The following is a 27,646-nucleotide window of genomic DNA, read 5'->3' as shown; positions in this document are numbered from 1 at the left end:
ATCAAACTTTACTGATGAAATTAGATTTAGAACTGGACAGACTTAAGAATTACAACAAATAGCAATTACAAACATTCATTCTATTTTTTAATGTCTTTGTAAAATATAGTAGTTTCATTGTATCAGTCTCATTGTAAAGACTGCAATCTATCTAAAAAAGATTCAGTCTGTCTTAACCCTTATTTTTAGTAATAGTCTACTCTCCTCCAAAACCGTCAGTATTAAAAGTGGTACATTTATAGATTTAGATACATAATTTAAGAATAAGCATTCTGTTGCAGAGAATGGGGATTGTCGTTATGTGAATAATAATAATAATAATTCATTACATTTATATAGCACTTTTCTCAGTACTCAAAGCGCTATCCACACAGGGAGGAACCGGGAAGCGAACCCACAGTCTTCCACAGTCTCCTTACTGCAAAGCAGCAGCACTACCACTAAGCCACCTGTTAGTTAGTTCATAATTAACATATTCTTTACATTAAGTGAAGAAATATATTGATTATACTTCATAACTAACATCCAATACAACATTCCAGCTTAGTTCTAGAGTCAATAGTGGGAATGTCAACTTTTGAAGGTCAGTATGGATTCAAACCTTCTCTTCTTTTAGTCTTGTTACATAGTTTGACTAAACATCTTAAGAACAATAAAAGGAAACAGCAAGTTGTAAGTGAGATGTTACTGAAGATAGAAACCTTTGCCTGGAATTTGGCTGACAATAAGCAAAAGGTTCTACATGATTTTAAAGCTGGGGAGAAGATGTGGCTTGCTGCATCCAGCTGAGAGTATCATCTTGTAGATTTTTCCCTAGTTTTGTGGGTCCATATACAATCATTAAGGAAATAGGGATACTCTACTAACATTTAATATACTGGCACTTCCAAGGCACTTACAGACCCTTTACACCATTCACATTCCCAGGTTGAAACCAGTTCACTCTTCTCAATTATGTTACTCATCTCAACACCACCACCAAATATTTAAGACAGTAATCTCTACATTGGAGTTTTTTCAGGTTTTTTCTAGACTGACAGAGACAATAGGAATTTTCATGTTGGCTAGACATGCAAGTAAGAACTTCTAATGTTCATTTGGTACTACTACTACTACTACTAATACTGTAACAGTAGAGGGTAATGAGGAAATTCCAGAAAATATTTGACTCCAACTGCCATGAGGCCAGAATATGTTATCCTGTTCAATGGAAGGGGTATGGCCTTGAAGACAATTCATGACAATTCATAAGTACTTAGAAATCGGGCATAAACCTTTGCCAAAACTGCACACTGTTTGTCCTGTTAAAGATGTCAATGTTGCGCAGTATAGGCAAATGATTAAGTCATAAGTGTTTTCGGCCATTTTAGTTGGGAATACTTTTGTAAACAATGTGAAAATGCTAGAGTGTATGAAGATCATCTTCATTCAGAAACACTATTTTTAAACTAAAATATAGTAGTGTGGACATAGCCCAATACTACTTTTTTGTTGGATCCAATTTTCATAACTAATTCATCACTTAGTCATTTACCCTCTTCTCTAACCCTTGGGACACTTTTTCTGTGTTCATAACATCACAAATGTTTGAATTACCTTAACATTTAAATGTTTTCCACTTAATATCTGAATATATCCCTTTAAAAAAGTAATAGAACAAATACGGATCCCCAAAGGATTATACCAAGGAGTTCCGTGTTGAACACTCTACTCTTATTGGATGAGCAAATTGGATGAGAAGTACACAGAGGAGATGGACAGGCAATGCAAACTGGAAATGCACACAAAGCATTAGATGATTTAGTAAAGTTCAACTGGCACACTAAATTCAATATCAAGGGGAAAAAAGCAACTCAACACTAAAATTATTTCTTAAATAATTTGTCTGCTACAGCATACATTTCTTGCTATGTCCTTACTTTAATTTCTTAAAGCTTGGACACTGCTTTATGTACATGAACATTTTTCAAAGCATGACTGTTAAGAACATCACTTGTCTAGCTAGCACTGCAGATTTTCAAAGCTCCAAAATGTCTATAACTATGATAAACAAGAGCAAAAATGATAAGGTGATAAGATTATATTAATTATTATTATTATTAATGACAAATAATTCAGACTGTGCTGTAACCTTGTGCAGTAGAGATCCTCTATTTAAGCCATGCCTCACTCAATGAATAGAACAAAGCAGTTTGCAATTATAAATGAAGGAAGTAAATTACATTGCAATAAGTTGAAAGTCAATAAGTTAAAAAGTGGTTCTTTCAGATTGTTTTGTACTGCTAACAAGTACTGCTAAACAAATTCTAAAAGTGTTTAAGTCTACACCAATTTTTTATTATTTCTAATATAATTCCAGTAACAAGATTCAAGAGAGTCATCTGTCACATATGTAACTGTACAGGTGCAATGGCAGTGAAATGTTTCTGTAGAAATCAACTCTATCACTATGCAAATAAATAACATACCTGTATAACCAGGCAAACACAATATATGCCAAAAAATAATATTTATATACAATACCATATATAGATAGGTGAAATATATATAAAGAAAAGGCAATATGAGGAAATTTAAAGCAATATAATAAGATCACTATACATAATTCTCACTTGCAAATTCTATTATGATACAAGATAAAAGCATAACATAGGAGCTATCTATAATGTCCTTATCCTATCTGCAACTGTGAAGAGGATTCACTTGACTGCTGGCAAACACACTTTTAGTTTTTTTTTTCCACTCGGATAGTTAAATAAAGGTAAGGATGTTACCACAATCATGTAAATTCTCTACCCACCTCCACCTGGACATAAAGCTGATTCGTTTCCCATGTCTATTTTCATTCCAACAATCTTGAGGGCGAGCGCAATAACAAATGAATATATTTATTATTCATCATCTAATCAAATTGTGTATCATTTACATCCCTAGGAATCAGAGAAAAATGATTATTAAGAAAAAAAAAAAAACTACTACTCAGTTGCTGATCTGTTAAAAATATTGTATGTCTGAATGAACTGTTCAAACTTACATTTGAATATTCTTAATATAAAAGTTATTTCTTTATCTGCCTTTCCATATTGAAACATAAATTTATTACAGTCTTTCCAAACCATCTCAGCTTATGCATCCTCTGCTCATTCTCCTTACACTGGCAAATGGCTTGGCTCAAGCAAGACTAGGACTATCAGAAAATATAACACTTTTGGCAATTCACAAGCTATAAGAAGAATGAACTTATCATCATTACTTTAACATGATGAATATGTTTCAGTGTTTTGTTAATTTGGTTATTTTGCAGTTTGTCAATGTTGATTAAATTACATTAAAGTTTTATTTGTATGGGTGTTCTCAAATCAAGTTTCATGCAACTGATGTAGGATAATAAAGTAGTGCATATACTGCTTATATGTAGTAACTGCCAAGGTGGTTAGCAATGCTGTACAGAAATAACTGCATTTAAAATTTATAACTGAACACATAATTAAAGAAACTGCATGAACTACATAAATGTTAGCCAGGGGTGATATTAATTTATTCTTCTCCTCTTAAGTCAGCCTTCAAAAATGTGTATTATTGCACTTAACATACAAAATTATAAATGTACCCACTAAATTCCCAGCTCACTGCTATTTATGTATTATTTGCACTCAATAACATTAACAATATTTTAAAAAATATTATTTTACCTACCACATTGTCTTTGTAAAATTACACTACCAAAGTAAGCAATTACTTAACAACAAAAAACATTTTGTGCTCAGATAAAAAAAAAATACAAGCAAAGCTTGTATCTATAGCACTTAACTAACAACAACATCAAAACAGATGAATGCAAATGTACTAATTACTCAGTGAATACACTTTTATTTGGGAAGTACATGACTGACAGATAAAGAACAGGATTATACTTATCTATTTTTAGACTATTAGACTGGCATACGAAAACAGACACTTTATGAAATATTTCCCATTAAAAAACATCTGGAAAAAAAGAAGTATATAAACACAGAAAATGTTTATCACATTTTTGCTATAATTGGGAAACTTAGAACCTTTTACTTTCATGTACTTGCAAAGGCAGCTTCATTGATTTACTTATTGCAAAAACTTTTTTTTTTTTAAAGAATGATAAATATAATATAGAAATATAAAGGAACTTTTCAGTTATTTTTATGAAGTCAAATACTCAATCAGATGATGTTAAATGCTGATGCCATAACTGCTTTCACACAGGTCCTTCCTTCTGTTTGCAGCTCAACATCATTCACAGTTTTAGTCTGTAACCTTTCGCAGGTCTGTTCAGTGACCAAAGCAAACAAATTTACAAAAAATGTAAAATGAGGGATTTGAGGATACAAAAATGAAAATGTCTGGCAGGTTGTTTTATTAGACAATAATTAATTTTAACTAATGCATTCTTAAAACAACAGAACACATAAACTGGAGATATAAACAAGATACCTTTGTTTGTTGCTTCAGTCGGCTTAAACAAACTCTGCTTCACCCCAAAATGTAGAATTAGTCACGGCACACAAGCTTACCTATTAACATGTATGTTAGGTACACAAGAAAAGCACAAAATGGCAATACAGCTGGAATGATACAAGTACACCATCTCGCTTTATATATACCCGTGAGAGACGCAAGAAAGATGATCTCACCTGACTGCGCAGCTTGGGTGCCCTTGAGAGCTTCATGAAGGTCAGGTGGGGCTTGAAATCTTTGCTATCCCCAGCTAAGATGCCCTTTTCCTCAAATGCTCTTCTCAGAACCTCTGGAAGAGAAAGGCAGCAGGGGGTGATAAGCTAAAATCTTCGTCTCATATTGTGCAGGAAAAAAAAAGCCACAATTACTCCATGAAAAAAAAGATGATAATCAATAAAGGGGGGAAATGGAGATGGGATAAAAGGACGCCCTTCAGGTCTGGATGATGCAGCATCTGTTAATGTACAACAGGACACACAGCAGAAGAGCTGCCAGATGAGAGGTTGTTCGGCTTTCACTTTATGACCATACGTGAAATGCATTAGAAATACAAAGAAAAATAAAGGTGTAGAACATGAATAAAAACTTACAAGTGAGAACATAAATCAACAGCATTATCTAATAAAGATGAAGCATCTTGTCTGTGATTGCCAGAACATTAACTGTAGAAAACAAAAAATATTTTAATTACTTGAAATGTTAGCTAACTGTTCTCATGTGCAGCAAGTCCCAAATACAGATTTCAATAAACTGTATGCACTTAGTTTTTTAATTTCAATATATGTTATTGATTCCTAATGCATTTCTTTATTTAGTGTTGAATACGAAAACACTACAATGACACTTTATATATCCTCTTCTTATAAATTTAATCCTATTGTCTCCATTTTCCCCTAATTTATAGCCATAGGTGATTATTTGGAGCCACGTCTGCTGTAAGAATGGTGTAATGCAGGACTGGAGATGCCTGGGAGGTGAGTGCTCTGTCAAAGACTTCATTCTATTGTGACCTGAGACCGTCATCAAAAGTCAGCATTCTGTCTCAATGTAATTCTAACTGCCTAAGGCATAGTCACTCGCTGGGTATAACTCAGTCGGTATAAAATCTGTTGGGGGGTTATAAATTGAGTTTTAAAGAATTCGCCCTAATTGTATGTAAACTTCTGACTTCAACTGCAAATATTAAGCATTCCTCTCATACATTAGCACTAGAATCTAGTTTTGTTAATGTGTCGATCAGCACAAGCAGAAAGCTGTTGAAATTAAGGGGAAGTCCATTTAAAACTGAAGCCAGGAAATACTTCTTTACACAAAGAGTTGTAGGACATTGGAACAAACTCCCAAGACATGTAGTTGAAGTAGAAACCTTGACAATCTTTAAGAAGAATATGGGTGAGATATTGGGACAGCTTAGCTATTAGCTAAACAAACAGGCTTGATGGATTGAATGATCTCCTCTCATTTGTCAAATTTATGTTCTTATCAAATTTATTGAGAGTCTTATACAAAATGTCAATATGACCAGTATATATATATATATATATATATATATATATATATATATGGTTGAAATAGTTTACTGTCAAATAAATGCAAAGAGTATGTGACACGTGTTTCGCCCTCATTCTGGGCTCATCAGGCGTACACACTCCACTGCACTCCCTCTCGGGAATCGAACCTCGGACGTCAGCGCCAGAGGCGATGCCCCTAACGTTGCGCCACGGCGTGTGGTTCGTTTATTTGACAGCATGTAGATCGGGGTAATTACATTCACGGCATACTACGAGAGAATGAAACTGAATAAAAAAAACAAAAAAAAACAAAGCTAACCTTTACAAGCATCATAAATTACACCGGCTGTTACAGGCTGAAATCAAATGTATGTTTTTATTCTAAAATAGTAAGAATAAGAGCAGTTCACTTCTCAAAATGGAGTCATGCGGGATCGAACTCGTGACCTTTTCATTCCCAGTCAGCAGCTGATACCGTTGCGCTACAGAGGCAGTCATAGTAAATGCGTGTCAATGTCGCACGCTAACGTGGCTTTTATTTCTGCAGTTATATTTTTGAATAAAAGCGCACTTGTTCTGTTATATTTGTACTTTTTGTGAAAGTGTTTCTTTGATATTTGGACTTCAGGCTTCATATATTATATACTTTATGCCTACATTTTGTCATTTACTACTAGAATATGAAAAACGTTTCCGTTTTAAAAATGTGTTTACACAGATTACTGTAGAAACGGAACACACATGAAATGCGTGTGTTCCAAATAACGATCTATTATTTCCACTCTAAAACTCCACTTCACTCCCAGATGATCAATCAAGGCATGAGCTGGGAGAAGTTCGTGCACGTTCTAAGTCGGTGGGGGGATGGATAGTCGGCTGCTTGCAGATTGTCTTTATCAGCACATTTAGAGGACAAAAGACGCTGGCAGAGAGGTGCGAATGAATTTAAGAAGCGATTTAAGGTGGGACGGATCTACGAGTTTTTTTGTAGGCTCTGGTAATTCTAGTGTTAAGCAATGTTTTCAATGAAGAGGTATGCATACAGTTAATGAAAAGATTTTAGATCAATCCCAGTAATTTAATTATGTGTTGAATTTTAATTTTATCTTAAATATGCATATTCCCAAAATCACATACCAGAACAAATGACATGACTTTATGCAAAACAGACACATAAAACCTTAGTAGAAAAACACAGTTAAAACAGAATTGATTTGGTTTCAGTAAGAAAAAATGCCTGCTTCAATGTTTATTAACAGTAGTCTATTTAGCTCACTGTCAAGGAAACTCAACTGATCATCAATCTTGAATCCCAAATATTAGAATTATGTATCTGGCTCAATCTTTTCTTACTTGACAAGGTGGGTTGAGTGTTTCATTATTTTTTCAATTTCAGTTACCAGCTTTTTCATTACCATCATACTAGAAATGCCACAAAAACAGATACTTTGGTACTAATTCAGTACTAAAGTTCCAAAAATGTAACAGTAAAAGCTTTTTTTACATTATCAAGAACAGAGAAAGTTGGTACTGTACTCATGTAAGTAGACAAATTTCTCTGCAAGGCACATTAATACATGACAAAAACTGAGCAAAAACTACATATAAAAATAGCTCAATGTTGATGATACAGCACCGCATCAATACATGTCAAAATAAAACACAGTAGAGGTTACAGTATGTCTGGAAATGTACAAGCTAGTCTAAAATAGTGTCAAAATCATCTGCTTTTTATGCAGTGTTGCCCACAACAAAATGTATAAGTGTTATGCTTCAAGATCTTCAAAAGGTTTTGGCATGATCTTGGAGCGCTATGAGAAGGAGAGAGGTGCAGCAGGATAGTAAGGGAGGCATACACCAAAAGCTGTAGTTACAAATCAAAGTGCTTTTATTGTGCAAATAAAATTATCAAACAATATTAAAAACAGTAAAACAATATATATATATATATATATATATATATATATATATATATATATATATATATATATACAGGTACTTGTCGACTTACGACCGCGATTGGTTCCGACTGACTGGTTGTAAGTTGATCTGGACGTAAGTCGGCCTATGTTAATTTAAGGTAAGAATATTAGACTGGGTAATAATATTGTAATCATCTTAAAGTAATATTTTATCAACATTTTCTTATTTTCTAAGACAAACACAGCATACTACAGTACAATTTGTTTAATATGTGGAAAACGTACAAAACAAGAAATACTGTACTGTACATTTAATTCCTGGCACCACTGGTGCTTGGCTGCGGGTTGTCGATATCGCCTTCATCAGATCAGGCGAGGCTGCGGACGGGGTGATGGGAGGAGTTGCTCTTTTCATAAACATAGTGAGCTTCGTCTGAATTGTTTGTTTTTTTTTCTCTTCATAAATTTCGCAATAAGGACGAAATGTGTTGCGTGCCATCCGTTCAATCCTCGCAAATCGTTCAATATTTGGGTCCATTTTTTCAAAATGAGCGAGGAGTTTATTCAGTAGAGATAAATCTTCTGACAATCCCTTTGTGGTGAACATTCTTTGTGGCACCTCCTCCTCTTCGTCTTACTCCAATTCTCTTGTTTCTTCTTCCGCCACTCTTTCTTCTTCCAATTCTATCAGCTCTTCATTCATAAGTTCACCTGATTCCCGGTCTAGCAACTCCTCGACATCTTCCATTTCACATTCCAATGAAAGGTCTTTTGACAGTTTCACTATTTCTTCACGAATCTCATCAAGTTCTTGTTCACTGTTAAATCCAGCAAAAGTATTTACATAACGCTTAACACACTTCTTCCATACGCCATTCATACACTGTGAGTCGACATTTCTTGCGGGGACGGCTTCTGTTTTCTCTGATCTGAGTTCACCTCTGTTATAGCGCGTCTTTATTTGAAAAGAGCAGTGTCATATCGGGGCGAGTGTGAACGCTAACTTTGACAAGCACTATAAATTTACAGCGGTTGTTACAGACGTAAATCAAATGTATGTTTTTATTGTATAATATTAACAATAACAGCAGCTCTCTACTCAAAGCGGTAAACTCGAGAAGCTGCTAGCATCGAACCCAGAAGCTCTTGATTGGGAGTCAGTAGTTGTGTGTGGGAACTGTTAACATTTGAATGTGATGATTGTATATAAAACTTGTGCACGAACGAGACTGGGATAACTGTGGATGTGGATGTGAGTGGTGTGTGTGACTGAGAATGACTGGTGTGAAGCCTGAAGTCCAAATATCAAATAAACACTTTCACAAGTACAAGTATAACAGAACAAGTGCGCTTTTATTCAAGAAGAAAAAAGAAAGCAGGTTGCGGTAAGCAGTTGATGCGACTGCTTGCGTAGTGCAATCCTAAGAACTGCCCAATCAAGAGCTTCTGGGTTTGATGCTGGCAGCTTCTCAAGTTTGCCGTTTTGAGTAGAAAGCTGCTATTAGTGTTAATATTATAGGGTTATATGTTAGGGTTATATTATTATCGAAAATTGCCAAAACAACTAGACACAAACACACGTGGGGCAACACTGCTGCGTATATTTTTACTGCTGCGTAGTGAGACTTGAGAGTGCGGGAAACTGGCGCTGCCAACAGCTGGCGGGGGAAACAGTCAAACGCGTCGTAAAGTCGAACAGTCGTAACTTGCATAGGTTGTATGTCGACGAGTACCTGTATATATATATTATATATATTTACGCAGCTCCAGTTAAACCATGTCCTTCTCTCTTTGATAACCCAGGGAGAAAAATTGCTCTCCTCTGACAACAAGGTCCTTGCAGCCATACAGCTCATCGTGTTAAGGGCGTTGTCAATAGCTGTTATGGCCAACCTTTACAGTTTTTCCTAGGCAATTCACAAAATTGAGCACCAAAGCTCCAAACCAGTAATGAATTCAAAAGTGAACTCTCTTCAGGAGCACTCAGACAGTTTTTAAACCCATTGAGATATTTCACCTGACTAGCAGTATTCATCTGAGACAGCAGTCAAATGCGGGCAAACACCTGAAAATATTCAGCTTCTTTCTCACTGGCAACAGACAAAATATGAAACACGGAGACAAAAAGTGAAAATTTACACAAAATTTCTGAGAAATTTACCATCATTTGAAAACAACCTTGTGATCTACTTCTAATGGTCTGAGGGTAGTTTTTTTTCTTTAAGCAAGTACACAATGCATAAGAAAACCTTACACCCTTACGATTTTTCTAACTAATCATTTTTAAATTTTATTTATTATAAAATCAAATGGCCCTGTGAGGAATTCTTGAGTACATTGATAGGTGAAATAATCACTGGAAGTAAGGCATGTCCTGTTATAGGGCTAATTGTGGACAAGGCCAAAGACAGAAATAGCAATTCTAATCACTTATGCTAGATACTTTAGACACAAAAAATATAGTAATTCTGAATAATCTATTGATTTTCAACTGAAAAGTTTGATTTCACTACGGTAACCTTAAAGTGGGCACAAAAACAAAAAGAGGGAGAAAGAAAATGAAATCACTAGTTTTACATATCAAAACTTCTTTTTTTTGCAACAAATAAAAAAATAATTTTTTTCATAATTTTATAAAATACTTAAAGACATATATGCTGCATGAATAAATTAAGAATATCCTGGTATGTTTAACTTTTAATGAATAGTTAACAAGCACAAAAAAAAAAAAAATCAGTCTATTTATTTAGAGCAGGGGTGTCAAACATACGGCCCGCGGGCCAAAACCGGCCCACTAGGGGGTTCAATCCGGCCCACTGGATGAATTTTGAAAGTAAAAAAATTAATAAAAGACACAAACTCGAAATTCGTAATAAAATGCAATTCCTAAATTTCCGCTAGGGTGTTAGTCAGATGAGAGGGGCGCACTGTGTTAGTCAAAGGGGAGGGGTGCACTGTTTTAATTAGAGTAAAAGAAGCAACAACTCTGCCACTCTGTAGGCTACCTTATTTTCTACTCACCTTGACACCCTCATTAGCCAAAATGTCTTTGTCAAAAAGGAGAAAAGTGGATACCGAGTGTAGGGTTTTCCAAGAGAAATGGACCACTTCCTATTTATTCACAGAGATAAATGGGAAACCTGTGTGCTTGGTGTGTAATCAACAAGTGTCGGTGCTCAAGGAATATAATATTCGGCGCCACTATGAGACTCATCATGGTGGAAAATACGACATCTTGCAAGGACGACTGAGGAGAGAGAAGATAAATGAATTGCTGGTGGGTCTGAGAAAACAGCAGTCAATTTTCACTCGGAGCCGAGAGGTCAGTGAAGCAGCAGTAAAAGCCACCTACGTAATTGCTAACGAAATAGCATTAGCATCAAAGCCGTATTCCGACGGTGAGTTCGTTAAAAGATGCATGATGAAGGCTGCAGAACTCGTGTGTCCTGAGAAGCGACAAGCATTTGCCAACATTAGTCTGACGAGAAACACTATGGCAGAGAGGATATCGGAACTATCGGCTGATTTAGACAGGCAGTTGAAACACAAGGTCAAGTCACTTCTTGCATTTTCTGTTGCAATTGATGAGAGCACTGACATTACAGACGTTGCTCAACTGGCCATATTTATTCGTGGAGTTGATGACACATTGACTGTCACTGAGGAGTTCCTTGAGTTGGTGCCTATGAGTGACACCACAACAGCTGAGGACATTTTCGGCTCTGTGGTTGGCACGCTGGACAGAGTCGGGGTGGACTGGTCCCGCGCCGTCAGCCTGGCTACAGATGGCGCGCCATCAATGATCGGAAGAAAAGCAGGTGTTGTGACAAAATTCAGAGAGAAAGTACAAGCCGCTAATGGAGGAGATGGTTTCTGGACATTTCACTGTATTTTGCACCAGGGGGCATTGTGTTGCAAGTCGTTAAAAATGGATCACGTCATGGAGGTGGTTGTCCGAACTGTTAATTTCATCCGAGCCAGAGGCCTGAATCATCGTCAGTTTGACTGCCTTCTCAGTGACAATCACGTCACTAATACCCTGCCATACTACACTGAAGTAAGGTGGTTAAGCAGAGGTGCTGTGCTGAGGCGTTTCTTTGATCTACGCGAGGAAATCGGACAATTCATGGAGAAAAAAGGAAATCCAGTGATGGAATTACAATGTTAGGAATGGCTTCAGGACCTTGCATTTCTGGTGGATATTACAGAGCACTTGAATATTCTGAACAAAATGTTGCAAGGCCGCAAAAAAGTTGTCACACAGTTTTATGACAGCATATGTGCATTCAAGTTGAAGCTGACTTTGTGGGAGACACAGCTGTCAAGTGGTGACCCTGCACATTTCCCTTGCCTAAGAGAGGTATGTGCAGCAGGCATTAATGCTGACATGAAACAGTATAAAGACAAGATTGCAGGATTGCTGTGTGAGTTTGAGAAACGGTTTCAGATCTTTGGTGAACTCGAGAAAGAATTTGCAGTTTTTCGCTCACCCTTCACAGTCAAAGCTTCTGATGTCCCTGTCGACATCCAACTAGAGATAATTGATTTGCAATGTGATGCAGATTTGAAGGACAAGTTTGCCTCAGTGGGCTTGGACACATTTTATCAATATCTCTTGCCAGGGTACCCCAAATTAACAGCCCTGGCTGCAAAAATTTTGTGCATTTTTGGGACAACCTACCTTTGTGAACAAGTTTTCTCAGTAATGAACATCAATAAAACAAAATTGCGCTCAAGGCTCACAAACAAGCACTTAGATGACATTCTGAGATTGGCTACTAGTCAGGACATGACACCTGATATTGATGCACTTGTACAGACCAAAAGATGCCAAGTTTCAGGAGCAAAAACAAAGTAGTCTAGATGTGACTAACTCCTTTAAAATATTGCTTCAGACACCGATTGCACTTAAAGAATTCAGTTCTGTGAAAATGAATTCTTGCTGTAGAAATAGTTAAAAAATGTTAAATTTAATGTAAGTTAACAGCTTCACTACAAAAGAGTTTGGTTTGGTGGAATCCTATTGTTCATGTAATGCCATAAATTTTAAGGTGCAGTACTATATTTTTCAGTTCCAAATACCTCTGACTTAAAGTTTTGTTTGTATTTGTGCAAACACTTGTTTTAAGAAATCTGAGGTTGTTTATATGTTTTGATATGTTGATATGTTTTGTAAAACATTTCATTAAATATGAAGATTTTCTAATGTACTTGTACTTCTTTGCACGAAAACAAAGGGAAAAAACATGGACTTACTATTATTTATAGGTAATTATGTTATGAATACTGCTCCGGCCCACTTGACATCTAATTAGGCTGTATGTGGCCCCTGAACCAAAATGAGTTTGACACCCCTGATTTAGAGCATGGAATGTGTTATTTCATTTTGATAGAGGGTACCAAATTGCTTTTGGTGTTCCAGCTGCCACCTGGTGGTTATTTAAGTATATAATACTATTTCCAAATAAATGATCATATATAAACCCTAAAAGTGAAATGCCATGAAAATATCTTTAAAAAAGAAAACTAAGATACTAAAGTTACATCTGTATACCAGATTGGCATATTTGGAGACATTATGTTATGTCAGTGATTGTTTTCTCCTTAGCAAAGAATGTAATGCTAAAGTAAGACTGAGTGCAATACAGAGAGTGACTGTCCAAGTCTAGCTTTAAAGGATGACCTGATAATAGTAACAACAAGCAATTAAAACCTAAAGGGCCCAGAAAAGTTAACTGGCAGAATATGATTCTTTAGGCAAGGAACGCCAATATACACATTACTGAAGAAAGAAAGTTATTCCATTTATTTAAGGGTGCTGCACCAGAGACAAGACATGCAAGACCTTGGATAAGAAGTCCACCTAACATTTGGGAGATGTGGCAAACACACAAGCAACCAAACAGGAACTACAGTGCATCCACAAAGTATTCACAGCGCATCACTTTTTCCAACTTTTGTTATGTTACAGCCTTATTCCAAAATGGATTAAATTCATTTTTTTCCTCAGAATTCTACACACAACACCCCATAATGACAACGTGAAAAAAGTTTACTTGAGGTTTTTGCAAATTTATTAAAAATAAAAAAACTGAGAAATCACATGTACATAAGTATTCACAGCCTATGCTCAATACTTTGCTCGAAGCACCTTTGGCAGAAATTACAGCCTCGAGTCTTGTTGAATATGATGCCACAAGCTTGGCACACCTATCCTTGGCCAGTTTCGCCCATTCCTCTTTGCAGCACCTCTCAAGCTCCATCAGGTTGGATGGGAAGCGTCTGTGCACAGCCATTTTAAGATCTCTCCAGAGATGTTCAATTGGATTCAAGTCTGGGCTCTGGCTGTGCCACTCAAGGACATTCACAGAGTTGTCCTGAAGCCACTTCCTTTGATATCTTGGCTGTGTGCTTAGGGTCATTGTCCTGCTGAAAGATGAACCGTCGCCCCAGTCTGAGGTCAAGAGCACTCTGGAGCAGGTTTTCATCCAGGATGTCTCTGTACATTGCTGCAGTCATCTTTCCCTTTATCCTGACTAGTCTCCCAGTTCCTGCCGCTGAAAAACATCCCCACAGCATGATGCTGCCACCACCATGCTTCACTGTAGGGATGGTGCCAGGTTTCCTCCAAACGTGACGCCTAGCATTCACAACAAAGAGTTCAATCTTTGTCTAATCAGACCACAGAATTTTCTTTCTCATGGTCTGAGAGTCCTTCAGGTGCCTTTTGGCAAACTCCAGGTGGGCTGCCATGTGCCTTTTACTAAGGAGTGGCTTCCATCTGGCCACTCTACCATACAGGCCTGATTGGTGGATTGCTGCAGAGATGGTTGTCCTTCTGGAAGGTTCTCCGCTCTCCACAGAGGACCTCTGGAGCTCTGACAGAGTGACCATCGGGTTCTTGGTCACCTCCCTGACTAAGGCCCTTCTTTCCCGATCGCTCAGTTTAGATGGCCGGCCAGCTCTAGGAAGAGTCCTGGTGGTTTCGAACTTCTTCAACTTACGGATGATGGAGGCCACTGTGCTCATTGGGACCTTCAAAGCAGCAGAAATTTTTCTGTAACCTTCCCCAGATATGTGCCTTGAGACAATCCTCTCTCGGAGGTCTACACACAATTCCTTTGACTTCATGCTTGGTTTGTGCTCTGACATGAACTGTCAACTGTGGGACCTTACATAGACAGGTGTGTGCCTTTCCAAATCATGTCCAATCAACTGAATTTACCACAGGTGGACTCCAATTAAGCTGCAGAAACATCTCAAGGATGATCAGGGGAAACAGGACGCACCTGAGCTCAATTTCGAGCTTCACGGCAAAGGCTGTGAATACTTATGTACATGTGCTTTCTCAATTTTTTTAGTTCTAATAAATTTGCAAAAACCTCAAGTAAACTTTTTTTCATGTTGTCATTATGAGGTGTTGTGTGTAGAATTCTGAAGAAAAAAATGAATTTAATCCATTTTGGAATAAGGCTGTAACATAACAAGATGTGGAAAAAGTGATGCGCTGTGAAAACTTTCCGGATGCACTGTATATGCTTGCGTAGAAGTATGAGATAAGTCAGGTTTCACCTGAAATGGGAATGAATGTAATTACCAGCTTATTGTCTTAATATGGATCCATGAACTTCTCTTGATCTGTGGAGATACAGGGACTTGAGTGGGCACATTCTGAGAGGAAGAAGAAAAAGAAGATAGGAGCAACAAAGTGTCCTTCTGCATCAGCAGAATTAATAAAGGATATGTGACTTCTCATTAAAACAGGTGCTATACCACAAGGAACTAAACAACCTTTAAGCATTTGTAGCTTGAGAAAACAAAGAGATTGGGACACAGTCAAAAATCCTTAAGCACAGACATTTATTTCTGAAAATGTAAGCTTTAAAATGTTCATTGATATGCTGCAATAAGGTCAAGGACAACGAGAGGGCCAACTTAGTATAACAAATATTCTAAGCGCCAGTGTAGGGGGGGACTCTCTAAGAAGGATGGTTGGCACATTTCACCAGACAAGAGGAACAACAATAAATGGACTATTACATATCTTAGGCCAGAGTTCTGATGTGTAAAGCCTTAACACATTTAATCAATTGCTTTGCATTTATGTTGCATTCGTTGTATGCTATTTTTTGAGTGAGTGTGTGCCACTTAGCTGGCGTTGTATCACTGTCACTATTTTGAGGTGACATGCAAGAAAGAATTCCATTTTACTATGCTTCCATGGCAATAAACTTGAATTGACCTTAATTGCAACTTTAGTACCAAAATGAGTCTTCATAACTGAGACCCCTGTCCAAATAAAACACAAAAAAACACTTCAAAATGGAATTATAAATCTGTACAAAAGGGCGGTATGAGTAAGGGAGGATAATATGGCCAAATGATGTTTGAATCAGGTAAAAACAAAAAAAATAGTAAAAACTAATAGGGTGGGGTTGTGGCTTTATTAATTTTTGCTGCCAAATATTCATAGTGGGGAAGGTTGTAGAGGGTGGGTTGTAGAAGGTGGTCAGTCAATGGAAAAAGACAACTAGTTCTGAAGATTTCCATTTGTTAACCAAGAGCAGTTTTGTAATAGTCATGCCCAAAGGTTGATAGGAGGACAGAGAATGAGTGGTTGCTGACAAAGACTAAAAAGAAACTCGATGAATCCAGAAAAATAAAGGAAAAGGTAAAATCCATAGCAAAAGAAACTTACAGCTGATGAAGACCTGTTTTTTAAATAAGGTAAAATCCTTCTACACAGAATACAAGTCTAAACATTAAAATCAGTAAGAATAAGAAGAAATGTCCATTTTATATTTAAAATTAGCATATTATAATAGCAGAAACAAAAACCTAGACAAATGATACAGTTTACTCGTGTCTGTATGGTAACAGGTATAAATTGGTAGTGACCAAGTGTACATCATCATACACTGCTGCTGCATAGGAAGGAGCAGGAATGTACACAATGTACCTTTTTGTAGGTAGTTTGGAAATAATCCCAGAGCAATTAGCCGATGTCCTGGCCAAATAATACAGCCAGAATTATATCATTTCTCATTTATAAACACAGCAGGCCCTCCTCCTCATTTCCCCTTAAGAGTCTGACTCCTGTCTCTCTTCACCTGCAAAAGCCCTCAATTGAAGCAATCATGTCAAGAGCATGATTCTGTAACCACATTTCCATAAAACTTGGTGTTATACTTATGATATTCTGATTTGTTATCACTGCCACAAACCCCTGCAATATATTCACTACACAATAACTGTGAAAATGGACTGGAGGAAAGGTTTGTATTTCTTCTTCCATGCTCCATTTACACCTCGCATTTTTATGTATGCTTATTTAATTCACACAGAATCACTGGTTTTCTCCAAAGTAAACCAGTTCCCACTGCATTAGTTGTTCCTAGATGTAAGCGATGTGCGCACCATTCCACACATAATCTGGTTGTTCGGAGTATGTCAAACAAACAAGAAAAGAGACGATGGGAATCACATAAGTTTAGAATCACAACAGAGTACAAAAGGACAGAGATCAATCTCTTGCTTTCTTAATGATTGGGCTAATTTTGCTCTGTCAGTTGGTATACTTTAAGAAAGTAACAGTATAAACACAAGGTCATGTGTTCTCACATGTAAAAACTATTCAGTGAGTCCATTCAGTTTTCAGTTTCAGTCTTAGCCTGATCAGAAAATGTGATAATTTCCTCCGTAATTTCAGCCAGCTATACAAATCCTACACTTGTCCTCTGTTCTCCACAGCTATTGGGTTAATTTGAGTGCAGCAATTTCTCTACATATGGCCACAGTCTCCTTGTTTTGTCGCTAGATGATTATCTGTATAAAATGTCTACCTACAGTAGTTCAGTTTGAATGCTTTCACCTTAAAATCAAATCTGTTTTTAAAATTATATTCAGAATATCAGGAAATACATTGTAGTGGTTAAGGCACAATGTTGCTGGTTAATTTCTCAATCCCGACTCATTTTCATATACAGTTATGTCCAGTCACTATTCAGGGAGTGGATGTAAAGGTGGTCCACATTAATGACAGGTTGGACTGGTGTTGGAACCAGGGCTGTGGAGTCAGTGTCCGAGACAATTTTGGGTATCTGGAGTCGGAGTCGGCAAAAATGTACCGACTCCTAATAAATTTAAGTTGTAATGAAAAAAAAAAAAATACAGCTAGTTCAAATGTCCCATTTCACAAACAATAGTCATAATTAAGTACTTTTCTGATGTAAGAATAAAGCCCAGTGTATAGTTGTGTTACTACTAGTGTGAAGTTCAGCTGAGCTATTATACAACCAGTCATTCACATATTGTAATCTAGATTATGGTACATTACAAAAAGTGTTTTCATTTTATTTCAGATATAATGTTTTTAACAAGTTCATTTGAGTGTAAACAAGTGTAATGATGTAGGTGCAGGTGTGTGCTATGGCCTGATGTGTGTTCTGTCTGCACTCTCCACATATGCTCCCACCTAGGGCTGAACTTCAGCATAACTTTGCACGCCACCTGTTCTAGAAGATTCTGAAATTAAAAAGGAACAGATTCTATGTATTGTGACAGATAATGCATCTAATATGTTAAGAACAATTGAGAAAATGAAAAAAGTAGATGAAGAAAGTGATAAACAGATATTAGAGGAAGACAGTTCTGCAAGTATTGGAGAAAGTAAAACAGAAGAGAATAGTTAAATTTTGGATAATATTGCTGAAGAAGCATCTAAGCTTACTACTATTCAACATATGCATTGTGCTGTTCATACTCTGCAACTTGCAATAAGAGATGGATTGAAAGATCGTCATGCAGCTACTCTAATTGGCAAATTGAGGCACGTAACTGTTGCAGCCAGGGCTCCTAAAACAGATGCCATTTTGAAAAGACGTGCAGGAAAAGGAGCCATTTTGGATCAAACAACACGCTGGGGAAGCACTTATTTGATGGTAAAGTGTTTGCTTGACTTTCTTGAAGAACTGGACAATGAAAATATTTTATTAACTGAAAGCCAGTGGGTATGAGTAAAAGAACTGGAAAGTCTACTTTCTTACCCCTTTACTGTCACCAAGAGGTTGCAATATGAAGATTTAACACCCGGTAAACTTTCTAGGAATGGAAGAACTTGATATATTGCCTGAACAAAAGTGGAGGGTTAATAGCTGATGGCATCGTATCTTCAATGAAGAAAAGAGAGAGTCTCTTACTGGATAATCAAATCTTGTTCGCTGCTATTTATGTTGATCCAATGAGCCGCATTTTGTTAAGCAGTGACCAGATTGCTAAAGGAAAAAGGCACTCTATGATGTAGCAGTTCACATGAAGGGATTACTACTACCTGAAACACCACCACTGGATGAAGCTGTAAGTACTGGTAACTCAGGATCACCTTCTTCAAATGAAGAATTAGACTTCGATTCCTACTTGGACAAAATGGAAGTTTCAAAAGCAAACCAACATCTCCTATGCGTGAAAGATAAACGACCACTAAATGTCCAAATAAAGAGATTCCAGCAGGAGTTTTTTAAAGAATTAAAAGTAGTTGAAAAGTATGATCACTCATCGAAACTGACTGCAGAAGAAACCATCCTTGTTGATCCAGAGATAATTAGTGATGTGGCTAGAACTGTAACAGCAATGCCACCCACCCAAGTCAGTGTTGAAAGACTATTTTCAGCTCTAAAAATAATCAAGTCAGATTTAAGAGCTTCTATGACAGAGGATCTGGCAGAAGAAATTCTGTTTCTTAGAACATTGCATTGAGTTAATTTTGGATTGCATTTAACAACTATTCTACTCTACAACTCTATTCCAAGTTTAATATATAAACTGTTTTTTGTTTATGTAGTTAAGCTTTGTTTTTGTTTTAAAACTACCAAAGAATGTGGTTTATATTTTTTTGAACTGGTAAAGTTCCTGTTCCTGGTTTTTATACTTGCTACTACTTTATAGCCACTTGATAAAAAACAATAAATAAAACCTTATTGTTTTCATTTTTTGTTTAACTGGCCAATACAGTAGGTAGAGAGTCAGCTTCCTAGCCAGTACTTATGTGGTTAAATGACGTGTATATTGCCTTCCTTCAATCAACATGGAAATACATTAGCATATTAAATAAAGAGGAGTCGGAGTCAGAAGTACCAGAAACTAAGGAGCTGGAGTCAAAGAATTTATCTACCGACTCCACAGCCCTGGTTGGAACACAGAGGAACTATCTAAGAAAGGGCAGAGCAGGCTCTTTTTAATTAGGAGACCGTGATCATTTAATGTGGGAAGTGACATCCCTCACATCTTCTATAACTCTGTGATGGCCAGTGTGATTTTCTAAACTGTGGTGTGCTGGGCTGGTAACATCACTTCAAGAGAGCCCCACCGGATGAACAAGCTAATTAAAAGGGCAAGCTCAGTTACACAACACACTCTGGACCCCCTGAAGGAGGTAGCAAAGGAGAGAATTAAACAAAACTGAGTGCTGCTATGAACAAAGCTGCATATCCTCTCCCTGATACTCTAAAACTGAGGAATTTTAGCCAATGAGGTGTATCAAGAAGCACTACTGGGGCTCCTTTATACTAGCAGCAATACTTCTGCATAATGTCTCACTGTGACTGTGACTTTTCTTTCTTTTGAATTTTCTAGTCATTCTGGTGTTGGTTCAGACCAAAGTGTGTATATTTATTTATTTATTTACTTACTTACTTATCTACATATTTAATTATTTATTTAGTTAAAGAGCTTCTGTAAAGGTTAAATTTCCCCCAAAAACAAATAAAGTTCTATCTATCTAACTATTCAACTTTAGTAACAATTCTTTACAAACAAAATTGCCTTGCAGCATGGTTAGTCTTGGCGTTTTAAATTGAAACAGAAATGCTATTAAAACTAACAACATATGACCATTAGGCCATGAATATTAGATTGATAACATCATTGCAAACTAACAAACATTAAAGATTAGGATATACTTTTGGCCAGGAGTTCATAACTTGCAGGTCAAAACTGGGTCTAATGAAATGTCAGGGAGATAGTGGGAAAACATTTTCAAATCAGCATAACCAATACCAGCCTGCTTTCTTTTCAAAGAGGGAGGCCCTCCACAGCAGTAACACATTTCCATCCATCCATTATCCAACCCGCTATATCCTAACTACAGGGTCACGGGGGTCTGCTGGAGCCAATCCCAGCCAACACAGGGCGCAAGGCAGGAAACAAACCCTGGGCAGGGCACCAGCCCACCACAGACAGTAACACATTTCTTCTTTCAAAATACAACAGTGAATGCATGCAAACAAATCAGAAATTATGAAGATTTTAAAATAATATAAAACCCATTATCATTAAATGTCAATGAAATTTCAGTCTACACAAAAATGTTACCAATAAACTTTAAAGCCTACCTGTAATTTTCTTTAGCTTTAAAAAATCTTCTGCCTCTACCATCTTTACAAAAACAACTTCATTTCGGAAATGGCCAATTCCGTGGAAAGGTAAAAGCAATGGTTCTCCTTGTAGTATCCTCTGAATACTTTCCTTCACCTCCTTGATTACTGAAATTGCTCTGCAAAGGATAATCATTCATCATTTGTATATAATGATTAGCTCATCATAAATGGTCAATTTAGTCTTACTCTAAAGAGCTTCAGTCTTCTTTTACTTCTGACATTTTACATTTAGCACTTTGATTAAGAGAAGCAAACATATATGCCTAGATCATGCTATACAAACCTAGATCATTCCTGAAAAATGGTTACTTCTTTCTGGAAAATTCAAATGTGCTCCCTCCAAAATCATATAAAAAGTAAACAAAAAACAATTAATAATAATGCTTGCATGCATTATATTTTTTATAGAAGAAATCTAGTTTTAAAGATAAATGAATGTTCACAAACCATTTTTAATAATATAAAAGTCATGTTGGGGTTTTATGAAAAATGGCATGTGTGCACTTATCCACTGCATAATTTCCATCCCTACTGAAAAAAATCTACTGCTTTATAAAAATACAATGATTAGTACCATTGTGCTACATATTAAATAAACAAAATAAATGTATCATAGAAAGGGGAGGATTTGGAAATCGATTTTGTTGCCATTTTTTTCCACCACAAAGAGCATAACTAAGTCAAGTCAAAAGAATATAGCAAGTCAGTACAGTCTGCAATAGGTCTGGGTAAAAATATTGATTTTCCAATTAATCGTATTTTTGGTTTAGACAATTCGATAACGATTCTTGAAGTCTCGAAATCGATCTTGTGAATCTCTATCCTGCTTAATTACTAAATGTAGATTTTTGCTCATCTTTGTTTTTGGTGTCTGATCCAGTAGATGATGCTAATGCACCTATTAAAGCTTTCTACAGAAAAAGCACTTTACTACATTGCATAAAATGGTGTGTCCTCTTTAACTGAAATCAGCATCTTAGACACTTAAATTAGATGTGTGGACTTACTACAGATTCAACTGGTGCATCAGTAAAGAACAACTGAATAAAAGAAAAGCCATATGTAAGCTCTACAGCTCAGACGTCAATTATTGTCGTAACACAACAAATTTGAAAAATCATTTACTCTGACATCATCCGTAATCTCAGTCGATATCCTAACGAGTAGAGCCTAAACAATCTAAACTGGAGACGGCAGGTAGCTTCAAGCATTCCGTTTAATTCTCCTCATGCCCAAACAATAACAGAATTTACAGCCGTTTGTATCTGTAAAGATTAGAGATCCTACACTGTTGTTGAAAATGAGAGCTTTCAACAAATGATACAGGTTTTTGAACTACTGTATGCTATACCAACCAGAAAGAAACTGAGTGAAGTTAGTGTACCTAGGTTTTATGAAGATCTTAAGCAAAGCATTGCCATGTCTCTCAGGCCAATGGAGAGGGTAGCCCTAACTTGTGACAGCTGAACATCCAAGGCAGCAGAATCCTATGTGACTATCACACATTAAAAACAACCGGGCACCTGTGGTGGATGCATTGCAGACAAGCGCACTACATGCCAATCGTGGCAGAAGCAACCTCCCTGCCTATATACAAAGCTGCAGAGATGACTCACTGTTGTTCCAAAAATCTTTCTAGCATTTCCAATGCACTGTTTATTGCACGAATGCATCAATCACAAGTTTGTGTTTTGCGAAGTCCAAACGTTGCTTTTCTTTAAGCACTTGGCTAGCTGTACTGCTATAGTGGAAAAAGTCTGCAATGGACCTCACCCAGCAAAGTAAGTGGGCAACTGTTGGAATTTTCAGAGCAGCCTGCAAAACAAAAGTGAGTTTGTGCTCAAAGCAACCAACTTGAAGTAGCTCCATAATAGCATCATTATCAGTCATGATGACTGGTTCTTTTTCTTTTATGTTCCATTCATTCAATGCAATACTTAAAGGTTGAGAAACGCTGGCATAGGTGTTGCTTGCAACAACCAGCCAGAGTCCTATGGTGCAAATGCATTAGGATTTGTCATGATGCAAAACAGATACAGACAGAACAGTTTTAGTCCAGGTAGTCTTGCAGGGCCAGATGTGACTCTCAAATGTTAAAAAGTAGTAGTTTGCTGATAGCGAATATCAGCAAAATCCTGTGAGGCAAAGGCTACACCCATAGTGCTTAATCCTAAAACACCTGGCCCCAATTTCACCAGTCCGTGCATTTTAAACCATTACAATGGTTTTAAACCAGGGATGTTTCTGTGAGAGAAAAATTGCTGTTAACTATTCTGTAGCTCAAGGTAACTGAAGCGTAGTGATGAATTTTTACATTATAAGAAGTGCTGCGACAGTGGAGACAGACACACATACATAAATCACTGTAGCTACTGGACTTCAAAAGATTGACAACTGCCTCTATCTGCTATAATTTTTCTGTTATTTTAACTACTGCATCACATTATCATATAACAACAGCTCAGTGTGACTCCTTCTTGAGATGTTAAAATGCTGCAGCTATTTTGACATGGCATTTCTAATTACAGAGTACTGCTAAATTTCTGTACTTATTCATTTTAACGTGCACTCAGAAGGTGGATGTTGTGCAGCCTCATCTGAGCATCTACTGGTATTGTTAGGCAGATTTGTAGATTCGGGTGTTTTGAGTACTGAAATCTGCATCTCCTGTGGTTCTTTGGTATCATCTCTCTTGTCGGCAGTCCTTTAGATGGAGTATGACACACCATTTACTTCAATTGCATACTTCACACTTCATATTTATTTTCAAAAATATAAATGCCAATTCTTTCAAGCTTACATCGACTCCTACACTATCAGCGTTCCACTGAACAACAGAGAGCACACACAGCACCCACAACAAAATATTGTTCACATATACCACTCCATTAATGTCAATGAATGCGAGGGTATAATCTGATGCGACAGAAAGGGTTTTCCCACATTTCAGGTTATGTTTATTTTAAAAAACTTCTAATGTGCTCTCTGCAAACACGACATACATTTATATGTCTAAAACGTTGTGATAGATGGCCAGGAACCCTGCCCCGCCGGGATGTCTGGAGGAAGGAGGAAACAGGAGAGCGGCACTTCTTTTCCCTGGGCACTCGGCCAGTCCTTGCTCCCTGGGGAACAGCACTTCCGGGACACCAGGAAGTGCTGACAGACCAGGGATGGCTTATGCCAGGAGTGCTTCCGGGAGCAAGGGCAGCACTTCCGCCACACTGGGGAGTGCTGCAGGAAGTACATCGTCAGGCACCTGGAGCACATCCGGGACAAGATCAAAGGGGCTGCCTCACTCCAATCAGAGAGCCGGAGTCGGGAGGAGGAAGACGGAGCTTGCGAGGGAGGAGTGGAGGTGGCCGAAGAGAGAAGTAAAGGACTTAGGGGTCGTGAGTGTGTGGAACCCACTGTATATAGTGCATAATAAACCCGTGTGTTTGTAGAACGTTGGTGTTGCATCTGTCTGTGGCACAACATATTTTTAAGAAACTTAGACTGGATGGTAAATGGAAGTCTGCTCTCAGTCAGACCTTGTTAACAAGAGCACCTCTGATCTTTGCAGTTCAAAATCACTGCCCCTACTTTGAGCACTGCCTGAGGCATTGCACTGGTTAAGAAATGTGACAGTCAGTGAGTTGTCTAATGGTTTCCACCCAGTTTTAAACAAAATTCACTCATGGCTGTCTCTAGACATACAGTATAGAAGTCTAGCTTCACTGAGACTATAGATTTTAACTCTACAAAACAAATTAACATATTTGTTTTTTACAATTATACAAAACGTCAACGGCCTAGTCAAGCAAAATTGTAAAGCCCCCCAAACCCCTTTAGGTGCATATCAAGAAAAACCTTTCCAAATGGTCTAATTTGTGGGTAAAATCAATTTAACATGAACATTTGTCCCAAAGGTCCTAAGCCTTTTTCAGTTTAAATAGTGTCACATAGAAAACAACTTCAGGGCTCCTAATTACTGGTAATTACACTCCAAAATAGTGGCTGGCACTGTCATTTAATGCCGTTTCTTTTCCGCCTCCTGCAGAAAGGATGATTGACAGGTAGATCACCAACGACATCACTTCAGTCTACTGGCCTCCCTTATATTTAATCAAACTAATTTATTTTAGGTAAATTTGAGTAAATTTGGGATTAATAAAGTATCTATCTATCTATCTATCTAAATGAATAAATTAAGTTTACTCAATAGTACAGTATATTAAATCTACTAATCTAAGTATTTTTAACACATTATTTTTTTACAGCGTAGGTAGCAAATATGTGGATAATGACATCAAAGTCCAAAATCAGACATACCTCATAATATTAAAGGCATGAATTAGCCTTTAACTAATATGAAACTGTAAAGGTTACTGATTAGTTTTACTCACTCAAATAGGCTATCCTCAGCAGCTCTTTTTCTACCATATTCTAAACAGCTGTGAATAGGAACATGCTTCAAAATAAAATGGTAATTGGTTTGAGACATTTCATTCTGTTTCACTGTGGTTTAGATCTACTAAATCTTTTTTTTTTTTTTTTATTTCCTCAGTATTTTGTTATTGTGTGTGCAAAGAAAGCACATACTGTAATGACAAGTACTGCTTGAATTTTTAAATGCTTTTGTGACAATATGCAATTGGATAGTGACATTAGCTCCTTTAAAAATAGTTTTTCTAATAAAAATGGTAATGTAGTGTAATTAGATCATTTTAGATTCATTATCTTATGCACAGAGTAAATATGAACACTTGACCAACTTGTACCATTGACCAATCACTGGCGAACCAAATCTCACTCTTTAGGACATAAAAAACCTAACAATATGAATGTAATAGACTTATAGAAGCTTGGGTTTTCATGTCACTAAACCTCAAAGCCCAATTTCTTATCCAAAAGTCATGCTATATGTTAAAGACAGATACTGCACTCAGGGCAACATTATTGGTTCTGAAAACCCTATCTCTGAACAATACAAACCAAGGGAAGAAACACGGCAAACCTGGCTAAGCACACGAAAATCCTGATTTTATAAGAAGATTGAGTTACGATTAATGTTAACTTTTTATTAACTAGAATCATAATGTGTCTTTAAGGTGTTCTTATACAAAAATTAACACATTTCCAATATTTTTGCATGATATGACTATTTATTTCTTTTTATGCAACTATATCTGACAATAATGAGCCTATAAACACTACGCTGCATACCTCTGAAACAACTCAGTGTGAAATTACTTTACTGTTCAGGCTACAGCTCGTTGATGCATTCTTACCATTTAATAAAGTTTCAACACAATTTAGCTGGATTTTTAGAGACAACAATGGTCTGTCATTATGTCAGTTTATAATAATGAGTGTGGAAGCATGCAGAAAGCCTAAATATGGTGAAAATTTCACTTTTTAACCAAGTGGGGTTTTTTTACTCAAGAATTCTTAACAGGGTTCTGGAATATTTTTTTAAATATCTTACTCAGAACTCAAGGTACATCATTAAAATTTCACATTATCCCAAAAAATGAAAAGGGAGAATATCAAATTTAGAGATTCTAATGTGCTTCATTCTGACACATTCACTTTACTAAACAAACACTGTCAGTGTGCAATATGATCATGACGGCTATTGTGACAATTCATAACATAATCGGTTGTTGTCCTTCTTTTGATTCATATGTTTATTTTTTCATGGTACCTTCTCTAAATAGAAAACTGCACAACAGAAAGTTTATTGTATTTTGATATTTATGAATGTCAGTACTAGTTTACATAACTGACAGTTGGAAAACTACTTGAAGACTACATGACCATTTTAAAGGTTCTGGTATTAGTATTTATATATTTTATATTGTGTCACAGAAAAAAATCATAATATTGCTCACTTAAATAATGGAGGTAATTAAAATAAACACCATTTAGTTATTTAAAGGTTGTATGCGATTATTTGAATTTTTACTTATTCATATAAAGCTTTTTTAAAGGAACAAGAGTATGTTGAATTTGAATAAGAATGTCATCAAATGGTTACATATTGTGAAAATTCACAAATGTTGGTATTTACTACAAATATTTCTGGTACTGTAACATTCCCAATTACTGCTGAATGTTCCTTTTCACTGAAATATTCTGAAATTAGATTTTGTTATGAGCAAAATTATCTATATTGAATATGGTAATATGCCATTTAAACATTTTTTCATTAGCTGCAAATCAGATATTTCAGTATCCCTGTGACGGACTGGCTTCTCTGTTATGGCTTGTGTCTCGTCTTGCAACTAATAATGCTGGGCTAGGC

General features: G+C 36.7%; 2 protein-coding genes across 3 annotated transcripts in view; one reads left to right on the top strand and one right to left on the bottom strand.

Moving 5' to 3' along the window:
* The window catches only part of LOC114647575 (solute carrier family 35 member D3), a 1,087,183-nt gene that overhangs the window by 707,885 nt on the left and 351,652 nt on the right, over positions 1–27,646 (top strand). The gene's annotated exons all lie outside the window — the stretch shown is intronic.
* LOC114642519 (A-kinase anchor protein 7) overlaps positions 1–27,646 on the bottom strand; it is a 292,389-nt gene that overhangs the window by 233,362 nt on the left and 31,381 nt on the right. For both annotated transcript variants that reach the window (XM_051924153.1, XM_051924151.1), the window contains exons 5-6: positions 21,313–21,473; positions 4,668–4,780 (exon numbers count right to left, since the gene is read on the bottom strand). In XM_051924153.1, the coding sequence (XP_051780113.1) occupies positions 4,668–4,780; positions 21,313–21,473 (274 nt within the window). The remainder of the gene's footprint in view (positions 1–4,667; positions 4,781–21,312; positions 21,474–27,646) is intronic.

Source organism: Erpetoichthys calabaricus, chromosome 3, assembly GCF_900747795.2.
Source record: "Erpetoichthys calabaricus chromosome 3, fErpCal1.3, whole genome shotgun sequence".
In the NCBI taxonomy this organism is placed as follows: Eukaryota; Metazoa; Chordata; class Cladistia; order Polypteriformes; family Polypteridae; genus Erpetoichthys; species Erpetoichthys calabaricus.
The sequence above is the reverse complement of the archived record's forward strand: the minus strand, read 5'-3'. Positions and strand labels throughout refer to the sequence as shown.